Source organism: Hippocampus zosterae, chromosome 18, assembly GCF_025434085.1.
Source record: "Hippocampus zosterae strain Florida chromosome 18, ASM2543408v3, whole genome shotgun sequence".
In the NCBI taxonomy this organism is placed as follows: Eukaryota; Metazoa; Chordata; class Actinopteri; order Syngnathiformes; family Syngnathidae; genus Hippocampus; species Hippocampus zosterae.
The window spans coordinates 16,821,035-16,839,151 of NC_067468.1; the positions used below are offsets into that span (position 1 = coordinate 16,821,035).

The 18,117-nt window shown below is 54.1% G+C and overlaps 1 protein-coding gene across 3 annotated transcripts; it reads right to left on the bottom strand.

Moving 5' to 3' along the window:
• Nucleotides 1-1,054: 1,054 nt before the first annotated feature.
• On the bottom strand, nt 1,055-17,899 carry LOC127590774 (tenascin-like). 3 transcript variants are annotated; one of them, XM_052050200.1, is made up of 27 exons: nt 17,781-17,865; nt 16,831-16,935; nt 14,424-16,047; nt 13,533-13,796; nt 13,219-13,334; nt 12,491-12,644; nt 12,138-12,407; nt 11,644-11,829; nt 11,381-11,470; nt 11,042-11,305; nt 10,139-10,414; nt 9,398-9,670; nt 8,390-8,662; nt 8,041-8,313; nt 6,871-7,179; nt 5,717-5,989; nt 4,756-4,878; nt 4,215-4,358; nt 4,015-4,134; nt 3,798-3,935; nt 3,583-3,716; nt 3,107-3,239; nt 2,809-2,960; nt 2,517-2,613; nt 2,284-2,445; nt 2,004-2,167; nt 1,055-1,565 (listed from the first exon to the last, which is right to left on the bottom strand). In XM_052050200.1, the coding sequence occupies exons 3-27, from the start codon at nt 16,009-16,011 to the stop codon at nt 1,455-1,457; spliced, it is 6,087 nt and encodes a 2,028-aa protein (XP_051906160.1). In that variant the 5' UTR covers nt 16,012-16,047; nt 16,831-16,935; nt 17,781-17,865; the 3' UTR covers nt 1,055-1,454. The 3 variants fall into 3 exon arrangements, with proteins under 3 accessions (XP_051906160.1, XP_051906161.1, XP_051906163.1); XM_052050201.1 differs by lacking the exon at nt 16,831-16,935 and having other exon boundaries at nt 17,781-17,899; XM_052050203.1 differs by lacking the exons at nt 5,717-5,989; nt 6,871-7,179; nt 8,041-8,313; ... (1 more) ...; nt 9,398-9,670; nt 10,139-10,414 and having other exon boundaries at nt 17,781-17,856.
• Nucleotides 17,900-18,117: the final 218 nt, after the last annotated feature.

Below are 18,117 nucleotides of genomic sequence, written 5' to 3' on the forward strand. Positions count from 1 at the left end.
CTTCTGTTGACCTTTGGCGGAACCTTTGCGGCGCTGTTGTGCTGCATTCGTCAGCATGGCGCAGTGCAATTCAAGTACATGTTGGCGACTGAGCTGGCCAAGGAGAAGAAGAAGAAGACGACTGCCTGCGGGAAAGCTGCCTGCTCGCACGGCCTCCCTCAAACACGCCGGGCAGCTTTCAACATGTTTTGTGTGTGTGTGTGTGTGTGTGTGTGTGTGTGCGTGCGTGCGTGCGTGCGTGCGTGTGTGCGTGTTCTTTTCTTTCCAGGTATCATTGTTCCAGGAGCTTGCGTGCTGCATGTGTGTACATGTGCGTGTGCATGTACTGTATATATATGTATAGATAGATAGATTGATGGAGATATAGATATCTATATAGTATATCTAGTCATAGAAAACCCACGCAGGCCCGGGAAGAACTTGCAAACTACGCACATGGAGGCTGGAGCTGGAAGTGAACCCTGCACCTCTGCATTGGGAGGTCGACGCGAACCACTGGAGCATTTTTGTAAGGTGCCTCTACAACAATAACAATAACCCAAAGGCGTTTTTAGCCCGAAAAAAACGCCTTACAATACATGGTCGTTTTTTTTCGGCTAAAAACGCCTTACTATACATGGTCGTTTTTTTTCTGCTAAAAACGCCTTACTATACATGGTCGTTTTTTTGGCAAAAAACGCCTTCCTATACATGGTCGTTTTTTTGGGCAAAAAACGCCTTACTATACATGGTCGTTTTTTGGGCAAAAAACGCCTTACTATACATGGTCGTTTTTTTCGGCAAAAAACGCCTTACTATACATGGTCGGTTTTTTTGGCAAAAAACGCCTTACTATACATGGTCGGTTTTTTCGGCAAAAACGCCTTACTATCCATGGTCGTTTTTTTTTCGGGCTAAAAACGCCTTACTATACATGGTCGTTTTTTTTCGGCCTAAAAACGTCTTAACAAAGGATCCAAAAGACGCACACAAAGGTCAATCAGGCGTTAACAGGGTGCAGACAAAGTGTAGGCTCCTTTGAATTATCAAAAATAAAATTGAGCAAAGCCTCAAATATCGATTCTGTCCTTTATTTCTTATTTTTCATTGTAAACTAAACATTACATTCTGTCGACAATGTTTTTTGTTCACAATGAATGACATTTAAAATGACATCGTGTCGTTTCAGTCGAAAAAGTCGCTGACCAAGTTCAGAACTCTTAAAAACTGGTAAACACTCTCACCTGCTGGCCGTTGACAGAAATGACATGCACATTGCAAAGAAAAAAACCCCATCCAACACTTGGATTTGCGCTTCCCGTTCCTACCTTCTAGAAAAACAAAACTCACTTTCATGACGACCTGTACAGAGTTCATCTTCATACATATCACGGGGCACTGCTGATCTTGTGGCTGTTGTGCCGAATGGGTTGTAGTCAGTGTCTTGTTTTTTTTGGTCATTCTTATCGAAGTTTTCAGGATCTCTTTCTCCTGCTCTCGGAATTCCCGAAGTCGGCCGGTCGGAGTTTCATCTCGGCAAACTCGATGGAGGTCTCGTGGCCCTTCCAGTGGAACCAGTTGACACCCTGTGATGGGAAGCAAGCAAGTAGAAATACTTGGTTACTGTACTCGAGTAGATTGCGTTAACTATTAAGACGGTGGATTTTCTTGAGGAAAAAAATGAAATGTATTTACCCAAACAACTTCAAACGTAGGGGACAGGGAATGAGCCCTGACGCAAAAAAAAACATAAACTGACCACCCCCCAGCGGCAAAGCACCACTTTTGCCTGTGCGAAACTCCTCGGTGTCCAAAATACAAAGGCCTTCTACTTTCTGGACCTGCATTTGACACTTTTTTCAGATAGGAGGATTTCTTTATTTTGGCCGTCGTCCTTCCTGGGCAACGAGATGCCGTAAGATGAGCCCCAAAGCACTACTTTTATATCAGACGGGGCTTTGGCCGGCAAATTGTGGCACACAAAAACAGTCGTCGGGGGAATAGTCTCCTTGGAGTCTCCGTACCTTGCTATGACTTTTGTCTCCGTATTTCCCCATCAGGTTGACACGATGGCAGTTTTTGTACCAGAAGGCTCCCTTGTAGGACAAAGCACAGTTGGTGACGGCGATGTCATTGTCGTTGTCGAAAGTGGAGAAGGGGCGGCCCTGGTGGTACGTCATGGAGTCGCCTGGCGCACAGGCAGGAAGGAACGCGTTCCAACTTCATCACTTTGTCCACCTTCTCTTTTTCACAAGATTGCTCGACTGGCTATTTGGTCAAATGACATTCTTTGGCCGGCTTTACCTGCTGTGCCGCTGTAGGCGCCGATGTAAAGCTTATAGCGCGTTCTAGGCTCTGCGATGGAGAACTTGTCATACTGAGCGAAGGCCGACTCTCCGGCATCCCTCAGGTCGATGCGCAGCACGTACTGGCCAGCAGTCGTAATCTTGTGGAGGTTGCCGAGACCTGATTGGAAGGGTCCATTTGATCGGGAAGGCGCAAAACACTGAAATCGGCCCAAGGGCGGAGAAACGCACCTAGCCAGAACTCGTCCTTTATGTTACCAAAGCCGGCGGTGTAGTTCTTCCAGTTCCTGAAGAACTCCAGCCTCCCGTTTTGCCGTCGCAAGAAGACCTGCAGAAGACACAACCAAACCCAAACTCCTTCACTTGAGTAGAAGTGAAAAAATACGCACTCTGTCATGCATTTCAGAACAAAAAACCAAGAATAGAATGTAGGCATGAGCAATGAGCGCACGTGTGGTTCATCCTGAAATCTCCGTCAATTTGCGGGGAGTAAAATGCTGATCAAATTGTAGCAGATGCTCACCGTCCACCCTCCGCCGTCCGTCTCCATGTCGCAGTAGACCTGGACGACCTGACTTTGAACGCCGGCAACGTAGATGCTATACACGCCGGTTGTGCGCTCCCCGTTCAGGAAAATCTGAGCGCAGTCTTTGGGGTGCCTGTGCAACTGGCCCACTGAAAAGAAGCAAAACAAACAAACAAAAGCAAACGGAACAAAATCAAAACGGTCTGAGACTTTGGCAGCGGTGCGAAGCACTTTCCCCGCAGATCGCAGCTCTGGAGGCACTTTGGGACTGCGGTGGTGAAGCGGTGGTCCTCGCCTGTACTGAAGACGGCGGTGGCGTGGCGACTCCGCTCAGCCGTGGAGATGGCTTGCAGTTGGACCGTGTACTCCGTGGACCTGGTGAGCTGGGCCATGTTGTACGAGGAGGCTGTTGGACTCAGCATGACCTCCTACAAAGTCATGTGCGACAAACCAGGAGAGCGAGTGGCACCATTAAAAAAACAACAACAAAACAAGAGCAGACCCACAGATGTCTTTTCACAGCCTTGTCGTGAGTTGAACATGACAACTCGAAGCCAAAGGTGATGTCTTTCCATCGGAAGAGTGGCCACCACGGATCTTTTTTTGCCTCCGGGGCAGTGGCATGCAAAGCAATCATTCACCGCCAGTCCTCCCCCACCCCCGCCGGGCAACGACGACAACAAGCCTCTTGTCACCATCGCAAGGATTACAAGGGTCTCTTGTAAGGAGTCCCTGCATTCTAAACTTTTGAGGACCCGAGGTGTATTGTACCCGCCGGGTTGAGCCATCGGACGCAGAGAAGGTCAGGGAGTAGCCGCTAATGGCCGCTTGCGGCGGTCTCCATGTCAGAGTGGCGCTATCCGTTTGAATGTTCAGGGCCACCAGATCTCGAGGGGCGTCCAGCTCTGGGAACACAGTGTCAGATGTGGGTCATCAAAGTTCAAAGATGTTCAAAAGTATTCAAAGATTGATCCGATTTCTACTACTTGTGGTGAATTCTGTCAAAGCAGAGGCACTCGTCTGCGCCCCCCTGGTGGCCACCAGTTCCACGGAGTACAGAGTTCCCGGAAGCAAGGGGGCTATCTCCAACTCGGTCTCAGAAACGCGCTCCACCATCGGGGACCCTGGGAAACACACCGGGCGCTCCCATCACAGCAAATCAAGGTGGAGACAATTTCAAGTCAAGTAGCGGAACAGACAAACCTGACTCTGAATTGTACGTTATTACGTAGCCGTCCACCGTGGCTACGGACGCTCGCCATTGCAACCGAGCAGAGCTGTCCGTGATGTTAACCGCGGTCAGACCTTCAGGTGTGTCCAAAGCTGAGGGGGAACAGACATGAAGAGTCATCCGAGGTGGCTGAGGACTGAGTCAGTGTCAGTGTCGAGGCGCGCAGACAAACCGGTGGTTACGACGTCGCCGCTTGGCTCGCTCTCCTCCAGACCCTTCACCGCACTGACCGTCACCTGGTACATCCTGCCGGGACTCATGTTGGGTAGCAGAGCCTGTAGCACGTCGCCATCCACAGTTACGCTCATCGGGCTTCCTGCGGATGAGAAGGAGTCCCTTTGGGCAAGACAGGGTCGAGTCACACACGTACATGCCTCAAGGCTCAAAGTCTAGCTTTCAAGCAAGTCCCAAAACCTTGTGTCATCGGCAAGTCAAGTCACAGGTCATCTCGAGACAATTCCTGTGCTAAGTCCCGAGTCAAGTCACATTGCCACTGTGGTATCAGACAGCCGAACTCCATTCAAAACATTTGAAGCTGCCAAGTCCACTTTTAAGACGCAAGTCTTAACTCCCAGTTCCAAGTCGAGTCCCAAGCCTTTCAGTTTTTGTCAGGCCAAGTTACGAATCATCAAAAGAGTGACTGGAGTCATCACCTCTGGCCTCGAAACCCAGGACTCATTCTTGGGTCACCAAGATTGCTCTGTAAGTCTTACCTCCCTCAAATGGCACGTAAGTGACGTAGTAGTTGTCTACTGCAGACTGAGGCGTGGACCAGTGGACCACGGCTGACGAGTCTGTCACGTCAGAGAAACGAAGGCCCTTTGGAGTTGTCAGGCCTGGACGAAGAAAAAGGAGTTCAAACGTTAGAGGCGGCTTAGACTGAAGTGGTCATCAGAGTAACGAAAATGACTAATTGGTGACTTAACCCAGAGGTTAGTATGAAAGCAGTGGACCCAATTCTGAGATGTTACTATGGAACCAGGGGGTTGAGTTCAAAAGCATCCAAATGTTTAGTACAGAACCTAGCAGTGGATCAAACTCTGAGACTTCCCAGAATTAACATGTGGTCAATGGACTGAGTTTTGAGACGTTGGTATAGAACCAACAGATCCAGTTCTGAGGAGAAGCAGATGTTAGCATTGAACCTGTGGATCCAGTTCTAAGTCGTTGGTATTGACTCGGGGGTTCTGGTTCTCCAGGGTTCCCAATAGTTACTATGCAAGCAGTTCATCCTTTTCTAAAGGGTTGCAGAGTTTAGTATTGGATAAGTGTATTCCGTTCTGTGAGGTCCCAGAAGTTAAAAAAAAAAAGCCATAGGAAGGAGTTCTCAGAACTTAGCATGGTTCCAGAGGTTGATGTACCACCACTGGATCCAGCAGTTCTACAAGGTCCCAGAGGTTAATAAAGAACAATCGGTTTTCAGTGGTGAAAGGTTTAAGAGTTTAGTCTGAAGCACTGGATCCGGTTCTGAGAGGTTCCGGAGGCAACAAATCCAGGTCTGGGGAGGGCCCCGAGAGTTTAGTATACAAAAAGCAGATCCGGTCCTTGAGGCTTTCAGAGGTTAGTCTAAACCAGCGGATTCAGTTCTGAAAGGAGCAAGGTGTTAGTGTGGACCAGCGGATCCAGTTACGAGAGGTTCAAGATTTCAATCTGGAACCAGTGTAGCCGGTGTACCTGTCTGAGCGACCCCAAAGATGGGCTGGGAACGGTGGTCCAAAGAAAGGCCGTAAAGTTCAATTTCATACTCTGTGCCTGGCATGAGTCCAGCGATAAGCCGGGTTCGCTCATCGCCGTGGACCGTGTGCTCCTGAGGACGGGATAATCTTTTGCTGTCCCGTAGTTTGATCACAAATCTGTCAAAGAGGTCTTCGTCTGCCGCCCAGGACACGCGGAAACCGTCGGCCGTGATGTCGGAGACGAAGAGGTGCTCCACCTCGGGTTCTGCCTCTGGGCCAGAAAGGAAAGTTTGTCGGTCGATTCATGTGGATGATCAAGATTTCGGAGACAGATTAGAAGGCTCCTTCCATTTTCGAATGGAGGCCTCCGATCAGGACGCGAGTGCAAGTCAGTCCGAGCACAACGAGAGGCGCACAAGCTTTTCAGAGAGTTTCGATCAAGTCACTTGCAGACGAGAGGCAATCCGCTGGCAGGAACAGAGTTTCGTGCAAAGCGTCCTCCCGCCGGCCGCATTTCCAGCGCATTCATAGAAAATGAGACAGATTTGAAGTTAGCTCGGCGGAATGCGTCATGCTCAGTGTTTTCCTTCCTCTGACAGTTTTGCTTACTGCACTCCAATGCAGCAAAAAAGAATGACACGCTTTGGATTTGGGCAAGTCAACAAGACGAGAGAAAGGCTTTGTATATGGACCGAGGCCCCGAGTGCTTGAACTGTGAGTGTGCCCATCTCCTATCGTACACAGACACCTAGAAACCAAGCGCAGACACCCTTTTTAAAACATCGGAAGGAAAACACACCGTCAAATATGAATGCAAACCAACGATCTGGCTCACATTTTATTTGGGGAGGTAGGAAAAAAAAGGGACGGGAACAGCACAATGCCTGCTCCTGCAGCTGCACGCCAAGACGGCGACTCTGTCTTTCCTTGCCCACATGCGAGGGCATTACATTCACTCCACACGAGGCGTGCCGTACCTCCAGCTTGCAACTCAGAAGTTTGACCGGCAACACAAAGCAAACGGAAATCGACCGAGCAAGGACTCGTAAGCGGAAGAAGCGGTGGTCCGGGCACTCGGATTGCAAGTCAAGGTACCACTGCGGTTGCCTGAGTAGCAGTACGACAAGAGGTGCGACCCTGCGCTGTTGCTACCTGTGACGGCCACCGCGGTGAGGGGCCGGGAGAAGAGCCCCGCCCTTGACACGCCCGTCAGCCTGATCTCATAGCCTATACCGGTGATAAGCCCCCAGACGTCCAGGTGGGTCTGGTTTCCCGGAACCGTGAACTTCTGAGGCTCCAGAAGCCATCCCGAGTCGGTCACCACCAAGTTAAAGTGGCTGAAAGCCCCCGCGGAGTGCGCCGATTCCTCCCGCGACTGCCGCTGCTTCACTCCCCACGACACGCGGAAGCCGAAGGGGGTGACGTTGGAAATGGTCAAGTTTTCCACTTTGGGCAAAGGTGCTGCGGGAAGGGAGGAGTCGGGGGAGTTGGCAGGGTGTCATCAGTTAGCACGCAGGCAAGGCTTGCGACAGCAAATCCGCAAATTGTCTACCTGATTCATTTCTCAAATAAATATGTCTGCAGAGTAATTGCCCGCCACCCGTGAGGGGATAGGGTACGCGCCAAAGACTCTCCAGAACTCCCACTAAGGCTACGACCGGCGCCCGACACACCAAGGTGTCTCTCAGTCACGTGCATCGCTTAAATGTTCTTCCTTGGTGCTGTACTACTCGATCATCTCGGAAGGGCTCGGGCTGAATTAGCATCTCGGCTCATTTCAAAAAGACGGTTCGTAGGTACATTTGGGAATGACTGCAAACATGCGCGGCATTACTGTACTTTGTAGGAGCCATGTATCGTTCATGTTCTTATCTTAGGCTTTGTTCACACTGCCGCAGAGATTTCCAGACCAGAGGTCTCCTCAACGGCCATGTTCTGATTCCTCAAAATGGGTACCAGACCCTCGTTTGGATGACGACTTGCCGGGGTCCTTCGTCTCGAGTTCACCTGCAGGAAAGCTACCGGACGTCAATGCCACCACGCTAGTAGCTGGCCATTCGAACTGGCCTCAAATGAGTTCTACTCTAAGAACCAAATTTGATTCGGGGGCAGTGTGAAGAAGGCCAACAGATCGCGCGGCTGTAATAGTTACACGACTCACCAAAACCCTTGTGAGGGTCGGGTTAAAGTCTCGGCAGTGCCTGTTCTGCATCCCTGCCCAATCGCAATCTGATCTAATTCAAGACAAATCCTCCTAACTTCTGACCTTGGCTTCATGCAGTGAGCAAAGTGCTGAGAACAAGGGTGAAGCTGGCGGGGTACCTGTGATGGCGTGGACTAGCGTGGAGGGAGTGCGGCGGCCGTGAGAAAAGCCATAAACTTCCACGTTATAGCCCGTGGCGTCCATCAGGTCGGAGACGGTAAGGTTCGCGGCGTGCCCGGGCAGTCTGAACTCCCGCGACTCAGACTCTTGCTCGGCGTCACCGACTCGGACAACAAAGTCATCAAAGTGGCCAGACGCAACGCTCCAGCTCACGCTGAGGTTATGCGGACCGGCAGAGAGAGCGGTCACGGGCCCCAAGAGGGGGGCGTCCTCTGAACACAAAGAAGAACACGCCAGTTGAGCGGCATCCGGTCCAGAGCCGCCGGGGGCGGCGGCTTCGCTCCCTACCTGTCGTGGCGACAGCGAAAAGCGGCGGCGTGTTGCGGCCGCCGGCACTGGCGTACAGCTTTATGTCGTAGCGTGTACGCGCTTTAAGGCCGGCCATGACCGTGGAGCGCGCCCGGCCCGGCAAGGCCTGACCCATTGCCTGCGAGGGCAAAGCAGACTCTCTGACTTCTACTACAAAGTTATCAAACACCTTGGCGCCCGCCCGCCACGTCAGCGACACGCTGTCTGAGGTAACGTTAGCAACAACTAGCCGGGACAAATCTGGCTCTTCAGCTACAAGAGGGGAGAAAGAGATATACAGTACATGATTGGCAAACTAAGAGGAGGCACACAAGCTAGGTTGCGGTGGTGTCGTCCCTGCAAAGTCGTCCAAATAAATCAAAGTGTCACCGCGCTTCGATTTTTAAGGGGACGATGGAGGAGCGCCCGCCCACCTATCGAGCGTGGTGAAGCATTCATCGGTTTTCTGAGCTGCTCATACTGACTCGTGTGAACAGGAGTCTGACTTGGGGTGAGAGACGGTGCACGCCCCAGAATGGTTATCGCATTGTACCACGAGACAAACCAAAGACGCTCTTTCATACGTACTCCATCCACACTTGAGTAGCGAGGCTGGATAAAGCAACCGGGAATACTCGCAAACGTGGCCGTGACCAAGTCAAAAGCTAAGCCCAACTCTGATGACTGCTAAACACTCGAGTGTTGATGCCGTGGGCCACCGGTTGGCAGCGCTGCAAGCGCCACCCGTGCGGATCGGCATTCTAGCTGCATTCTGCTGATGACGTATCGCCTCCTCGGCTGAAAATACAAAGGATGCCAACAGGCGTCCGTCGACGAGCGGCGACACGGAAGTGGCCTAAGATCCGTCTCGGACGAAAAGGAAGTCAGGTAGACCATTTGAAGCATATGAAATCCTTCGCAGGGACAACAGCAACACATTTTTCTCAAATCTTACTGCCGATTATTTCTTTTTGGTGGGGGTTAGGGTAGGGAGTACACATGAAATACCTGTGGTCGCAACAACACTGACGGCACCCGTTCGGGCCCCCTTGAACGTGCCGTAGAGGTAGGCTACATAGTCCGAGTCGGGCCGCAGCCCCGTAACCTGATGTGCCGTCACCAGGCGGGACAGGTTATACTCCCTCGGCTCCATCAGCCAATCCGAATCGATAATCTCCAGGACAAAACCATCCAGGCGGCCCTCGGTGTGATCCCAGACCACCAAGAAGCTCTCCGACGTCACGTTGGACACGAAAAGTTGGCCGAGCGACGGCTGACGCGCTGAAGGGAGACACCAAAGTACAACGAGTCCACCAATGAGGTGGCGGGAAACGTGACCCGTTTGCTTTTGCCGTGCTTGCGGCGCGTCGATGCAAGGGCGGGGCCGAGCTTCGTGCATTTGGATGGAAGGATGGGATGCTTTCGAGGGACGGCGCCACTCAAGATGGTGATGGAAACACAAAAGAAAGAAAAGAAGAAAACCAGAGGAGCCGACTGGACTAAGAACAGGCAGTGCGGTCGAAGACAAGGCAAGCAAACGGAGAAAGAAACAAAATCAGCATATCCGCATTCAAAAGGGTCCGAATCAGCCGCCTCCATTCCACGTCCGCGAGGGATCATGCCGAGCGTCGCGGCCATGCACCGATGCCGCTTCTGAATGCCGATGACATCGCTGAGCAAGGTTAAGCGTCGCCGCGCGTCGCCAAGCGGTTACGGGCGCAAACGCTAGCGAGGCAAGGCCGCCTGTACCTGTGGTGGCTTCGGCAAACACGGGTTCCAGGAAGACACCTTGGTGGAGGGGGTAGAGGCCCACCATGTAGGTGGTGTTGGCGTTCAGGCCCCGGAGGCCCAGGCTGAGCGCGTCACCCGACACGCTAAGGTTCTGGCTCTGCGCCGTATTGTCCAAGTTTGTCACCTCCACCACCAAGCTGTCAAAGTCGCCGCCCGAGGGGCTCCAGGAGGCCGTAAAGCCGTCCCATGTGACGTCAGAGAAGGTGAGATTGGCCACCCAGGGCCCGGCTGCCTCTGCCGGGTGACAAACAACCAATGCTCAAGGCGGCGCGGTGCCGCGGATCACAAAATCGCAAGATCCTGGAAGAAAAGCGAGCTGAGCGATCGAACGTCGGCTAAGCAAGAGACGGGCTCATCACGGCCTGCTTTGGAACTACTCCAAACTTGAAAGTTGTGGCTGGTCGATTGAGAAAGGCTGGAAACCGCCTTGAGTAAGAGCAAGAAGCAGCGTTAGAAGAAAGGTCTTGGAGTCGCTCCTCTGTGTGAAACCGCAAATTTGGGCCAGCACTCCCTGGAAGTAGCAAAAGCTGAGCGCTGGCAGGCCCCGCCTTCTGTACCTGCGCCTTCAGTGGGGACGCGATGCGACTCTTCATTGCACCGCTAGCACAATCGGATAAGTCATGGTGTAATGCTATTCTCTCAACGGGGGGGGGGACGAACAACCAAAAGGAGTCCCAGTGATCTCCATTCAACGTTTGAGAGTATCATGACAGACAAGGCGAGAAAGGCTTTTTCTCACCCCCCCCCCCACCCCCAAGTTCAAAAGACCCCAAGAGTACCTGGAAAGAAATCGTTGAGTTAAGGTGGTGGGCCCCCCCTCTCCCCCACGCATACGCCCACCCCCCTGCCGGCTCCACCCACCTGTGGATACATTTAGAGTGACTGGCGAGCTCATCCTGTGGCCTCGCTCCGCCGTCAACGTGACGGCGTAACTCGTCGCCGGCGTCAGGTCGGCTAAGACGAATGTGGTCTCAGAGGGTGCGATCTCCGCCTCCTCCACTTGTCCATCTCTGGAGACGTACACCAGCCGGTATCGCGACACCTTAGCGTGCGGCTTCTCCCATCGGATGCGAATGGCCGTCTCCGCGGACTCGGTTTGCTCCAGACCTCGAGGCGGGTCCAGGTCTGACAGAAAACCGTCAATCGCGAATCCTATTTGGAAAAAAATGTTTCTTCCAGATTGCGAGGCGACTCGCTCACCGGTCGCTGCATTTATGGTGGCCGGGAGACTTTCCCGCTCGTTCTTCACGCTGGTCACTCCAACCCCGTACTCGGTCCCTGGCTTTAGCCCTGGAAAACCAACACATTAACTGTCCCGCTTCAAGAACACAGACCAGATCCGGCCTCGCAATTGTCACCCGGCACCCTGGGGGCAACCGTCAATGACTAGGACGTGGTCCTCGATGAAAACACTCGCGGTCCGGTCTCGTCTTTGAGAGGTCGACTGCGTCGGGTGGACTTACCCGTGATGGTGGCCGTGGTGCTTTGTCCCGGTCCACGCGAGAACACTTCCTCCCCGTGAGCCGCGCCGGACAGCGGCCCGTATTTCACACGATAGCCGTCCACGTCGGCCAGAGTGTTGCGCCACATCAGGGTGATGCTGTCTTCTGTCTGCCGCGTGGCCAGCAATTCCCTGGGGGCGTCCAGCGCTTCGCAGAAAACGACACCCTCGTGTTAGTCGCTTGTAGGTTGGAGGCAGCCCCAAGTCCTCACCATCAAGATTAAAGCAACTCCAAAGCGTGCAATATGACATGAGGCACTTTGCCTTTGTCACAAGTGGGACTAACTCAAGAATAGCAAGTTAAAGTCAAGTTGAGAAGCTGGAGTTTTAGCCAAGCGACTAGCAAGCCTTAAAACTGCTGACTTAAGTCTGACTGGCGTCAAGTCACGCAGCCAGAGTCCCCCCGCCTCTGTGACACCGAACTGACAGTTTGACAGTTGTCCGTATTGAGCCGACCTGTAGTAAAGGTGGCGACGGCCGGCTCGCTACTGACGTCTTGGCTGCGGGCCACGAGCGACACCTTGTACTCGGTGTCGGGCTTCAGGCCCTCCAGGCTGTGCTGCCCGTCCGGCGGGAAGATCTCCACTTTGGCGCCCTCGGAGGAGGCTCGGCTCGGCTTGCAAAACAGGGTGAAGCGGTCCGTCGGCGCCGCCGGCTTAGACCAGCTGATCAACGCAGAGGAGTCGCTCACGTCCGAGACTCGGAGCTGCCGCGGGGCGTCGATATCTACAGAAGAAAGGGTCACGCCGTCGGTGACGACGCTCGCGAACCGTCGCTCGGCGCTTCGCGGCAGCTTCCGTCACGCTCACTGGTTGCGACTCGTCGGACGGCCGGCGGTCCCGTGGCGTTGTTCTTGATCACGCTGACGGACACCTCGTACTCCTGACCCGGCCCCAGGCCCGATTGGAGGAAGCGCTTTTGAGAGGGGGGGACTGTGCTGACCACCTTTCCGTTTTCTTCTTTCTTAAAACCAAAACAAAACAAATACAAGTCAGACGAGATGACGGAGAAGTCGAAGGGCAAAAACAAGAACTCAATACAAGGTTGCGGTCTGTGATCCTGCGACAAATGAACTCTGTCAGCTGCGCGTCTTGAAGCGCTCTTCCATTCTTGAGGTCTTGGCCCTGGCCCCATCTCGACACCTCAAAGTCTTGATCTCGACTTGGTCCCGACCTCTCAAAGATGGCCTTGGCTCTCTAAAGCCTCAACCCCTCCAAATCTTTGTCTTGCCTTCATCTCACAAGTCTTGGTCTTGACTTGATCTTCACCCCTCAAAGTCTAAGGTCTCGGAACTGATTCAAACCTTCAAAGTCTTTGTCTTTATTTCCTCTAGTCTCTTTCAAGTCTTGGCGATGGACCTCGTCTTGACTACAGCGCTCCTCCGCCGTACCAGCCACCAAAGCCCAGCAGTCGGTGGATCAGAATCAACGCAACTTTTTCCATCCTTTTCCGACGAAAAATCCAAATTGCGGCGAGCAAAGATTTCCAGGAAAGCGGGCCGACCGAGCGGCCGGGAAGGCTTTCGCAGGGGACCCACCGTGTTACGGAAGCCGATCTCCCAGCCATCGAAGGGAACGTTCAGCTGCTCCCACTCAACCTCGACGGCGGTCTCTGTCACGGACGTGAACCTCATACCATCTGGCTGCGGAAGAGCTGCAAGGATTCAAACCAAAACCATCAGACAAGGTCGAGAATGCTTTGAAAATGCGTACTAGAAATGCAGTGGAACTGAACTTTTCAAAGATATCTCAATTTGGGGACCTCATTGTGTGAAAATGTGGCCATTTGGATTCGAAACGTGGATGACATTTCCTTGAAGGAGTCGGAAGTCACACGTGAGCCTTTTGGTACCTGTGGCCGCGCTGGCGCCAACCGGCACGCTCCTCTCGTCGCCCAGGACGGCATACACGTTAACGCGGTACTCCAAACCCGGCTCCAAGTCTTTGAGCGCGGCGCCGGTTCGGTCTCCCGGCACGGTCAAGTCCGAAAGGAGCCCGCCGGGCCGAGCGGGCCCGTACGTGACCAGGTATTCGGTCACCAGCATGTCGTTGATCCAGGATAAGTTCACCGTGTCCGACGTGACCTCACCCACGGTGAGATCCTTTGGAGGAGACACTGGAAAAAAAAATATCAATAAAAAGTTGGAACTTTCTCATGGTCCGGCGGTGCACACGAGCTAATGCGAGCACCAGAGAAACATCTGGAACTTGTGAGAGAGCATGCCAAAGATAGAAAAAAAAGAATAAAAAAGTGCTCACATGAATAGATTTTGGAGGAGTGGGGAGGGGGGGCGACTTTAAAATAGGCTCCCAACCATATATTAGGAAAGACACTTTAGAGCAGCGCTTCTGAAACTGTTCCAGGAGCCATAAATTGGGGGTCAGCAAAATCATTTCTGATGCCATTTAAAAAAAGATGCATAGCTACATATGGGAAGTGGCGTGCCAATAAAACCAACATGCACAACACATGACAAAAGCCCAGATGTTGGGGGGCTGGGGGGGTCTCGGGGGTTCAGCTTTCCTTGAAAAAGAAGACTTTTTTTCCCCCCAGTTCAAAAAAACTTGAATTTGTTGTTCGTATATTACAAGGTAGAAACAAAACTTGAACTTGGCACCATCTTGGTGCCAAGGAACCACGGTGAAGTTTGAGGGAGGGGGAGGAGCTTCATTTCGAGCGGGTCTGCGAGAAACCCTGGTTTCGAGTCTTCGATGATGGGAAAACCGGTTGGGGTTAGCTTACCTTCGGAGCAGTCATCTGCGACGTAGCCCTCGTCGCAGGCGCACCGTCCCTCGACGCAGAGTCCTCTGTCGCGGCAGCCGTTGAGGCAGCTGCGCTCGGCGCAGCTCTCCCCTCGGTACCCGCTCTGGCACTCGCAGCTCCCCCCGACGCAGCGCCCCCTGCCGTTGCACTCGTCCGGGCAGGTGAGCCGGGAGCAGTCGGGGCCCGAGTAGCCCTCCCGACAGACGCACTCGCCGTCGTCGCAGCGGCCCCGAGCCAGGCAGTCGTTGGGGCACGCCTTCCGGCCGCAGTCCTCCCCGGCGAAGCCTTCGTCGCACACGCAGCGTCCGTCGAGGCAGCGCCCGCGGTTTCGACAGCCGTCGGGGCAGGTGAGCAGGGCGCAGTCGTCCCCGCCGAAGCCGGCGTGGCACTCGCAGCGGCCCTCGATGCAGGCCCCGCGACCGTAGCAGTCGGACGGGCAGGTCCTGACGCCGCAGTCCTCGCCGCCGAAGCCTTCCCGGCACACGCACTGGCCGTTCACACAGCGCCCCCGCCGGAGGCAATCGTTCGGGCAGGATATCTCGCCGCAGTCGTCGCCCCGGAAGCCAACGTCGCACGCGCAGCGCCCGTTGACGCAGCGGCCTCGGCCATTGCAGTCGTCGGGACACGCCGGGTGGCTGCAGTCGTCGCTCCCGTAGCCGTGGCGGCAGACGCAGATCCCGTCGAAGCAGGCGCCTCTGTCGCTGCAGTCGTTGAGGCAGGTGAGGCGGGAGCAGTCTTCGCCGCCGTAACCCGCCGCGCAGGCGCAGCGGCCGTCGACGCACATGCCGTTACCGTGGCAGTCGGCCAGACAGGCGAGCCGCCCGCAGTCCTCCCCGGAAAATCCGGGCTGACAGTGGCAGGTTCCGTTGAGGCAGAGCCCGCGGCCGAAGCAGTCGAGGGGGCAGAGCAGTTCGGAGCAGTCCGAACCGGTCCAGGGCTCCTTGCAGACGCAGCGGCCGTCCTGACAAGGCCCGCGATCTTTGCAGTTGTCCGGGCATACACTGCGAGAGCAGTCGTCCCCAAAGAATCCCTCGGGACACTCGGGCTCGGTGCAGTTGCTTCCCTTCCAGCCGGGCTCGCACGTGCATGCGGACGTCTCCGCGCTGTAGTTTCCGCGTCCGCCGCACGGGGGCCCAGTGTCCCCACCGCCGCCGCTGCCGTCACACCGCCTCCTCAACGCCGACACTTCCCCCTCCAGCATCTCGATGCGGCTCATCAGGTCGCCGATGCGCGGCGAGTCGGCGGCGCAGCCGCACGCCCCGCGGGGGATGTTGATGCGGTGGGTGAAGATAATCTGGCTCTCCCCGTCCGCAGAAAAGTGCCGGCCGGAGGCGCCGTCCGTTTCCGCCGAGCTCTCCGCGGCATCCAGGTCGACGGAGCACAAGTGGCTGTCGGGGACGTTGATGTTGTAGACGTGGTTGAAGACCACGGACTGGTGGCGCGAGGTGACGTTGTGCTCCGGAGGCACCTGGCGGCGATGCCGCAGCACTTTTCTCACGAGGCCCGCGGCCGAGAACCCGAGCCAGGCGCTCGCGAGGAGGCAGATCACAAGAACTCTTGCGGCCATGGCGCTTCGCTTTGAGACCGGGGAAAGGCGCTTGATCTGGAACGGGAGAACCGGGCTGCATTTCAATCACCAAAATGCTCTTTCAGCAACTTCTGTGGGTCCGTCGCACCGAGTGACCCCGTCAGCTGGCCCCTTGCCGCCGCCTGAAACACGGTCGGAGCTACGGCTCAGGTGCGCGGGCCTGGACATCAACTCACTGTGAAAAATTTGGAGAAGACGCAAGACGCCGGAAAACAGTCACGGGGGGTGACTCTGAGGTCAAAGTGTCACGGGGTTGCCGGCCCGGTGCTAAAACGTCGCTCCGCGGTTTGGTGTAGGCTACGACGGCAAGTCGACGAGGCACGGAAAGCAGACGCGGGGGCGGGTCGACCGCGGCAAGCTAGAAACCAGAGACCGCCGTGCCTTCCCGCAGTCTGGCAGACGAAGCGCAAGTTTCCAGCCCGGAAAAGAGAAAGCGGGGGAACGTCGCGGCCCGGCTGCCGAGCGCCAGCGCCTCCCGCCGTTACAAAGTGACAAATGTGGGACTGAGCTGGCGACTTCCACTCCACCAAATTGCATCTGGAAGTCATCTGGATGCCATTCGGGGAGGCAAAGCGACACCTCACGGCCGCATTTCTCCATTTCCTGCTGTCAAATGGCAACAATTCTGTTTGTGCGCCGGTTCTGGGCCAACGACGGCGCTGTTGACTTGGCCCAGAAACACTCGGCGGAACGTCGTATGTCAAAACACCAAATTGGCAAAAATAAATACATAAAATGATACTAAAATTTTTCTGCAACAAAATATCGGAAGTCCATTGTTCTTGGCGTAATCCATACCTTATTGTTGCAAGTGCTGAAGTGAATTGAGTTTCAGACTTTTCCTTCGTGCATGTTTTTGGAGGCTTTTTTGCAAAGTTTTGCCAGGCTGGGCTGCTTCTTTTTCTGAGAGTGGAAAAATGAATTTGGGAGACTGTTGTCACTTGGAGGAAACAGAAAATCTCTCAGATCTGAAAAAACTCATTAGAAAAACTTTCCCACATGCTTTGTGGAGACTTCATGTATTTTTTTTCTCTGGGGGGCAACGGGGTGGTTTGGCTGAATTTAGGTTGGATGTTTGAATTTGCAACAAAAAAAAAAAAACGCTTTGGAAATTGTTGTCACGTGTCGGACAGGGTCTGACAATGGCCTTTTTGTCGCTCTCTCAGTGATGTTTCCGTGACATTTGTGTTTAAAAAAGATTCAGGGACGCACTGGGATAGCCAAAAAAGGTGACGCGGGCCGATATCTGCCTGGCCGGGCGAAGGGAAGTACAGTGGCTGGAAAGGGGCAAAAACGCGCTTCATTCGAAAAGCTCTGATGAGAGGATCAGAGGCAACATTAAAACCACACTAAGCCACATTGAGGCTCCACTAAGCAGCGCTAATGGCCTCCGCGCTTGCTTTTTCTTTTTTTTTTTTTTTTTTGCCGCAGTCAAACTCCACTTGTCAAAGTGGTTTCCTTTGCACTTTTGCAATCTTACGAGAAAAAGAAAAAAAGCGAAAATGAAGATGGAAATCATGCAATGAAAAGATGTTCCAATCAAAATGATCCAAATCTTGAGGCGAGAATACACTTCAAAATAAAATCAAATATTTTCCAGAAAAACGTCAAACATGATCCAGAAGGCGTCCCCCCCCCCCGGCGTGCTGGGCACTTGACTTTGAGAACAACCGCAAGACGAGCAAGTGCTTTTTTTGTGTGTGTGTGTGTGTGTGTGTGTGTGTGTGTAAAATGAGCGCTGTCCTTACCGTACAGGCTTGTCGTCACTGGCGTCCCTCAGAAGATGAGAGCATGATGCTGGTCAGAATGTCTCCGGCGAGGTCCGGGCTCCTCGGCGGTTGCCGCTCGGCTGCTTTGCGACTGCGAGCGCGATGCAGAAATGGAGAGCGAGAGCGGCAGTGAGAGAGTGTCTTTCAAAAGTTGGGTCAGCCACGCTCCGAGTGTCCCCCCCCCCCCCCAGCCTCCCCGCCCCCACCCCCCATCTCCCACTCAGCCGCTGAGGTTGGGATGTTCTTGGAATCCTTCACTCCTTTTCGTAGCGTTGTGCCGCGGGGATTTTTTTGTTTGCGCTGAAGCGTTCAACTG